Source organism: Haliaeetus albicilla, chromosome Z, assembly GCF_947461875.1.
Source record: "Haliaeetus albicilla chromosome Z, bHalAlb1.1, whole genome shotgun sequence".
Classification (NCBI taxonomy): domain Eukaryota; kingdom Metazoa; phylum Chordata; class Aves; order Accipitriformes; family Accipitridae; genus Haliaeetus; species Haliaeetus albicilla.
Window position 1 is genome coordinate 13,825,091 of NC_091516.1, and position 7,511 is coordinate 13,832,601.

General features: G+C 45.4%; 1 protein-coding gene across 1 annotated transcript; it reads right to left on the reverse strand.

Moving 5' to 3' along the window:
• Positions 1-283: 283 nt before the first annotated feature.
• On the reverse strand, positions 284-6,479 carry F2RL1 (F2R like trypsin receptor 1). Its single transcript, XM_069777510.1, has 2 exons — positions 6,329-6,479; positions 284-2,170 (listed from the first exon to the last, which is right to left on the reverse strand). Exons 1-2 carry the CDS (start codon positions 6,405-6,407, stop codon positions 1,065-1,067), a joined length of 1,185 nt encoding a protein of 394 aa, XP_069633611.1. The 5' UTR covers positions 6,408-6,479; the 3' UTR covers positions 284-1,064.
• Positions 6,480-7,511: the final 1,032 nt, after the last annotated feature.

Below are 7,511 nucleotides of genomic sequence, written 5' to 3' on the forward strand. Positions count from 1 at the left end.
TGAAGTTTGCTATCTTGTTAATGTGTTTGTTTATTATTCCCCCACAGTTCTGAACCATTTGGTTTTAGTTATCTGCTAGTAAGATAAGGGAACAGTTTTGCTCTAATGAAATGTGTCATTAAGGTAGATTTTACTTAACCTGTTTAGGCATTACAGCCACAGTTGTCAGACTTCTAATTCACCGTTAGGAATAATAACTTTGTTACCTGAAGCCAGGCAAGCTGAACTACTCAGCATTTTGAAGAGCATGTAAAAGCATAAAAGAAAGCATCCAACTCAAATGTGTTATTAAAAAAATCTTATTTCAGTATCTTAAAAATACAAGGCACATTATATAAAAATCAAATAGCTATTCATCCAAACTTTGTTAAATAGTCCCACCTAAGATCACATACTGGCAAGTGCTAAGTAACAGTGTAAAATCTCAACTAACATTTTATCTCGGTGCTAGCTGATAAGAAGTTCAGCTTGTCAACTCAATAGGATAACCTTACAGCTTTTGCTGTGTTAGTATTTACAGCAAGGTAACTTGAAAAACAATACAAAATTACATTATACTGAAGATAATAAGCAGTCTATACCAAGACGGTGAAATGGATTCTTCTTTCCTTCTCTCTACGGTTTCAAATAATGTTCAGTGCAAGCAGGTACACAGAACAAGGTCCTACACATGCAGCTGTTTAATACGTTACAGTTAAAGCCAAACAAAACCGATTTCTCTGTTAATTAAACATACTAGCAACACTACATAACATTCCAGTGACATTTTGCTTTTTAACAACTTTGATATTGAACAAAAATGTCTTCAATCACAACTCATTTCCAGGTCAGCAGCATTTTTGCAGAGCACCTGAAATGTCATCAGTTTTTTTTCCTAGTCCAGTGGGAAGATTTATCTGCTTACAAGTTCTACACAGGGTAAGCAGCTGCCAGTTCTGAAATCCAGGCTTTAATGTAATTAAAAAGCAGAGACGTTTCTTCAGACTCTCTTGTACAAAATAACTCTCTTGTCACTTACATCCTTTCAGTAGTAGTAATAAAAGTTCGCTTTTCTAGGATTAAACTCAGTAGGTTGATTTAGTGGTCCCATTCGAGCTTGAAGAATAAGAATTTGATTTCTTGGGGTATCTGCTTGATGAGAGAGACACTTGCATCCTCCGTGTAGTTCGCACACTTCGGCAAAGAAGAGCATTTTTAAGGTTGTCTCTGAAGTCTTTTGAAATATAGTAATAGATGAATGGATCAATACAACTGTTCAAAGTAGAAAGACACAGTGCAGTTATGTATGACATATACAGATAGCTCTGGCTGTACGTTTTGAGGAGCAAATAGTGCACAACAAGCAGCACATTGCTAGGTGTGAAACAGATGAGATACATGGACAGGACAGCAATAATGAGTTTGATTGCTCTTTTTCGTTTCTTCGCAGTGCTTACATCTGAGATGGAAGCATTCAGAGTCTTAATCATCAGTATGTAAGCAACAGCAGTGAGGAGAGCTGGGATGAAGAAGAGTCCAATTGCAAGTGAGAGGAAATAATTAAACACATCATGAGCCAAAACATTTTCAGGCAACACATCATGGCAGGTAGTGATGTTAAGATTTGAAATATATGCTGTCTGATTAACAAGATACATTGGAATGGTGCCCAAAAAAATCAGTATCCAGATAGCAAGGGAGATGCCCAAGGCAATTTCAGATTTCTTTCTTGAATGCACTATGGGGTTCACTACAACCCAATACCGTTGCACACTGAGACATGTCATAAAGAGAATGGAACAGTACATATTTCCATAGAAAAATCCAACAAGTACTTTGCAGAGACCTTCACCAAATAGCCAATTATTGCCATTTACATGGTATGCAATCTTCAGTGGGAACCAGACAACAAAAAGGAGGTCTGCCAATGCCAAGTTAACCATATAAATCACAGCCGGATGTTTTTTCTTTGTTCGGAAAAAAAAGACCCAGAGGGCCATGGCATTGCTTGGCAAACCAATCATAAAGACAATGATATAGACAACGGGAAGAAAAACTGTAGTCAACTTTCCTGTGAGGGCTTTTGCTGCAAATTCATCCACTTCATATAACTCTTCGGAGGCATTATTTGTATTTGGAACTTTCCGGCCAGCAAAACTTCTTCCTTTTGAACTGCTGGTTCCACTACTCTCTAAAATTAAAAAAAAAAATAAATAAGTTGCCATTACTGAAGTGCAGACTTTTCATCCTTTTTAAAAATAAAGTAGACATCATGATTTACTTGGAAGCATTAAAGAGGGCCTCATCAACAGAAAAATTAAGACTGGTTTTCAAACACTTGACAACTTTTCTTCCCTTTGTTTTAAGTTTGTTATCCAAAAGACAACCTAAATTCCTATTCAAGGATTGCACCAGCAACCAATATGCTTTTCTGCATCACTGGTGATATTAAAAATACCTTGTTAAAATGGCTGTTGTACCCCAGGGCACCATTATTCTTTCACATGGCAGTGCCAGATTACCCAAGTGTTAGGACTCATGAAACTCTGCAGCAGGCTAATGTAACTGCAGTAGAAGTTTCCTCAGTTTAGATAGCCTGAAAATCACGTATGCAGTAAAAAGAGCATGCTGCCCTCAGACGCACTAGAACTGAAACTCAGAATGTAATGCCAAAAGCTATGCACAAGCGATCCCTAGGGTAAGAAAGATGCCTGTTACACTGTATCTGAATTGAAACTTGAACAGGCTAACTTTGTGCACAAAGATGCAATAGGGCCAGTCATCTAGGATCTCCTTCCAATTCATGGGCAAGATGACCAGAAATCTCTGCAGTTTCTACTCAAAGTGCTAGGTGGTTGAGCTGACAGCTATGGTTGCTTCACACACAAGACAGCTATCACTTTCAAGTTTTGCTATGCCTCTTTGAATGTCACAGGAACTTACAAACCATATGGGCACGCCAGCCATTCCTGACTGCTGTCTTGTACGACAGCCTTCAGACAGCTCAGTTCAGAACCCCTCCAGACCCAACACAGTCCTCTCACGCTAACAGGTTAAAATGCACAAGCAGATACTGTCCATGAGCTCACACTGTACCAAAAAAAGTCAGACATCTGCTGAGCTAAACTGTATGGACATGGCACTTGGCTGTCTGTGGGAGAATTATTTTTAACCTTATTTTTTAACCTTATTGTTAACCTTAATTATTTTTACCTTATCTTTCTATCAGTATTTGTGGATTATTTTAGCCACAACCCCCCTCCCAACTGGACTATTTAAATAAGAGTCTTCCTGAGGAAGCAGGTTTGTGTACACGAAGCCGTGAACAGTACTGAAGGATGGTCCCTTTGTTGTTCAATAAATAGAGTTTTGATACAGTTCCAGAACTGTAAGGTGTAATACTTACACCTTACATTTTAAAGTATAAGAAATCTCACACAAGAAATACGTAAATACACAAGTATGTGTGTTTTCCAGTATAGGTTCTCAAAAGTAGCACAACTTTAGATAGCTATTCTTTTCAAGTTATTACTGCAAAAGTCTGATGCACAGCATTAGCATCCTGTCTAGACTGTGTGACTTTCCAAAGAGGTGTACAGAAATACAGCATATATTGGTGCTCTTTAGAGCTTTTAATTAAGTCACCCTAGGTCCACTTAACAAGTATGTGACAAGTTTCAGGCACAGGCAGGCTTCACTGGAAAACTGAGGTGTAAGAAAACTTTTTGCTAGTACAATGACATGGACAAATCTTTGCAGTAGACTGCATGAAGACTGAAGTCTATATTATATCAACAAAACAACAGTCCTAAAGAAAATGAATTAAAATGCCAAACAGTCATTTAGGCCTATATGTGGTACAATTACAACAGGGCAGAATTATACAAATCCTGCTCTCAGATCTTCAAGCCACATGACTATGTCAGCAATATTGTTAAAGACTGCAAAGACTACATGTATAATACAGAAATCCCAGGTCCTTAACCTGAGCTGTGAAGAACAGAAGCCATAAAACCAGTCTGAAGACCACAGCTTACATAGATATCAGATAACGTAAATGATAATTTGCTAAGCAATGCCTCTTTTCTCAGGCTTATAGCTTAGCTGAATAAGATCCCAGAGATGTCTGGAAACAGATCCTGTATTCTAAGCTGACCACAATTCTCAGAGTACCATAATAAAGTGCAGTGTACAGTGTTAAGACCTGTCCATCAGTAAGTGGCTGATATTATCAAACTGCAGTCATACTATTTGTATTCCATTCCAAAGACTTAAATTACTACAGAAAACTGGAAGAGCAAATACTACCACTTCATTCCTATTAATGTTTTGTGATCAGATATAAAGCAATGCTTTGCAATTGATGTTCATAGGCTGGGTTGGGAAAAAAAAAAAAGTTTATCAAAAAGCCCTAAAGTGTCTGTGTGACATGTTACAGTAAGAGCTGTAATAAAGTGGATTCATGGACACATGAACCACAGACAGGACTCAGTATTGCAAGAATGGTAGAATAGAGACAAAGGTTTATTTTATTCTATTTTTGAAGACACAGCCAAGCTAAATTTCAGAGACCAAGTCTTACTTTTATGTTGACTTGAAGTAGTTGCCTCAAAAGTTCTGACTGCAGGTACTGGGCAGCTTTTGTTAGACCAACTAGCACCCATATAGGGAGACAGTTCAGTGTCTTGTTTGTCTTTGGAGTTAACACTCCCTCACCGAGCAACCAATCCTTTGTTAGGTATCTGCATTTTCTACATCCTTTTCTTACTCTTTCTGCGCTTGCAGTTTTCCGTAACAATTGTTCTTTTCCAAACCGAGTTTCACTCTGCCTGACTCACACACACAGAATGCAGCCGATTTGCTAATCTGCCCACGGGAAACACTTCCTTGGCATCAAGGGAAAAACGTACTCTCCTCCCACAACAAAAGACTGTTTCAACACCTTTGCCATTTGTCCAGAAGATATAACCCACTGCATACCAAACGAAGGATTGTGCCTCCCCTGGAGACACAAAAGTGACAGCAGCACAGAGTATCCAAATTAACTAGTTTAGCTCATGGTAGTAATACCCACACAGGACTAAGATTAAGATTACCCTCGTTCTTGGATCTGCAGCCCAGATTCACCACAACCCAGTAATGGCATTAGCCTGTTCGAAGACAGCCACAATAAGCCCCTGGTTTATAGTGCATATTCCTTGGTTGGGATAGGATCACACTTGGAGCTCATTTCACCTTCCTACTCCAGAAGATCGAGCACCCAGCTAAAACTTTTAAGCATACTACTCTCCCCCCCCCCCCGCATGATTCCAAAGTCCTCCCCCCTCCCCAGGTCAGACAACCAGGCTATTAAGAGACAGTTATTTCAGAAACTCTGCCCTGAACAACAACATTTGCAGCTATCTAGTATCTGTTCGTTGAGAAAATATGACCTACCATAAGCTTGGCTTCAATATTTATACAGTCTTTACATATATACGTTTATTATGTAAATGAGACCAGGATGAACAAATACAGAAGGCATGCGTAGACACGGCAATGGGGTTTACTATAAAAGGTAGTGAAACATGAACCTTAAGGCTGTGAAATATTAATACGAATGACTGTTTTGGGTGTTTTTCCCCAAATAGCACTTACGTTCAATAAGCAATAATATAAACTAACAAAGGTAAGATTTAGGATTTAAACAAAAAAAATACTAGCTTTTCAGAGTTGAGAAAAAAGCGAGAACAGGGTCTTTAAGGTTTTCTATGTTTATATACAGCTTTTAGGCAGGTTTCTAGCCGAGGACCTGATCGGGTACAGCACCGACGCGGGTGAAGCCAGGGCGGGGGTGCCAGGCAGCTCCCGCGGGGACACCCCGCAAGCCCTGCGGTCCTTCAGCGCCCCCCCCCCCCCCCCCGCCTCCGTGCGCCCCAGGAGTCCGGAGGGGGCTGGAAGCCGAGCCCTGCTGCCTGCCCGTCGAGCTGCTTTCCCCCACCTGGCGGGGAGGGAGGCCGGCCGGCAGCGCCCTCCCCGCGGCTCCCGGCAGCTCCACAGCCACCGGCCCCAGTTTTCCGAACCCCTTCGACTCGGCGGGAACCTCGACCAGTCCGCTCCGGGCCCCCCGCAGCCCAGCCGGGAGCCAGAAGCCTGCTCGTCGGCGCGGTTCAGCCCCGCCGCCCCCGGGCCCCCGGCACCGCTGCCCGCCTCAAGCGCCACCGCCCGCAGCCCAACCCGCAGCCGCGGGGCGCCGATCAACCAAGGCGGCACCCGCGGAGCCCTGGGAGGGCTCGGCCGTCCCCAGCTGATCTCAGCCGAGCCGGCGGCTCTAGCACCCGTCGGCGGCGGCTCGCACTCCTCCTCTCACCTGCGGGAGTGGCGGCTGCCAGCAGCGCACAGAGCAGCAGCAGCAGCAGCAGGCGGCACAGCCCGCGGCGCCCGGCCATCCTTCCGCCGCGCTCCGGCCACCACTGCCTCTCCCGCACGCCCGACCAGTTTCACCTGATACCTGAGTTAGGAGGGGGCGGAGGGCGCGGTCTGGCCGGTACCAGCCTGACGGCGGGCGGAGCTGAGCCAGGCCACGTCCCCCACCCCCGACGGGCCGCGGGGCTGCGCGTAAAATGGCGGGGGGAGCCTCGCCGGCGGGTCCGCTGCGCCCGTCTCAAAATGGCGGGGGCGCCCCCTCCCCCCTTCGAGGGGGCGGCTGGTCGCGGCCTTCGCCTCACGCCTCCGTGCTCCCGCTCCGCGGCTGCTGGGGCTGAGCGGGCGTCGCGGGCCTCGGCTCTCCCTCCCTCTCGAGCTGGCCCTCCGGCGCTCACCCGGCCCTAAGCCCGCCCCTGGGAGCCCGGCCGCAGGGCGGGGGCGCCTCTTGCCCGCGGCAGGTGCTCCGTTATCAGCTTGCAGCTGCGTAAAACCGAGGCGTACCGCTGGAGCGGCCGCCTCTTTGGTGGTGGTCGTGGTGGGCGCCGAGCTGCTGCTGCAGCCGGGCGAGCTGGTGTTGGCACAGGCGGGCTGGGGCCGGGGGCAAGCTGGCGAGGAAGCGGGCTGGAGGGGCGTTCCGCGGGACAGCGTTGCTCCTGCGGCCTCCGAACGTAGCGCTCTGCGTGCGTGTGCCGGCCGCCGTGCTGCTCTTCTTCGTTATGTTGTCGTGTGACAGGCGGGCAGGGAAATGCGTAGTGGCCGCTTAACCCCAGTGCATTTGTGGTACTGCGCTGGTGTGACCCAGGGTAAGGAAGGGGTGTTTTTACTTGTCAGCCTTGCTTAAACTTGGAGTACACCAACTTCCTTTTGGTTTTGCAAATAGGGATTTCAAGAACAAAATTAAGCACAGTGTAGTGCCAGCAGCGTTTTCCGTTTATCCATACAAGTACGAATTTAAGAAATGTTTTTAGGTTTGCAAAATCGAGCACACAACTTACCAAATTCCCAAATTAAAACTACATGTTCAACCCTGGTTCACACCTCTAAACCAGTTCTCCAGTTACAACAGTAATACTCCCTCTGCCTCCGTCAGTCTGCAAAATGCTTGGTGTTCAGTTGGTGATAAAATG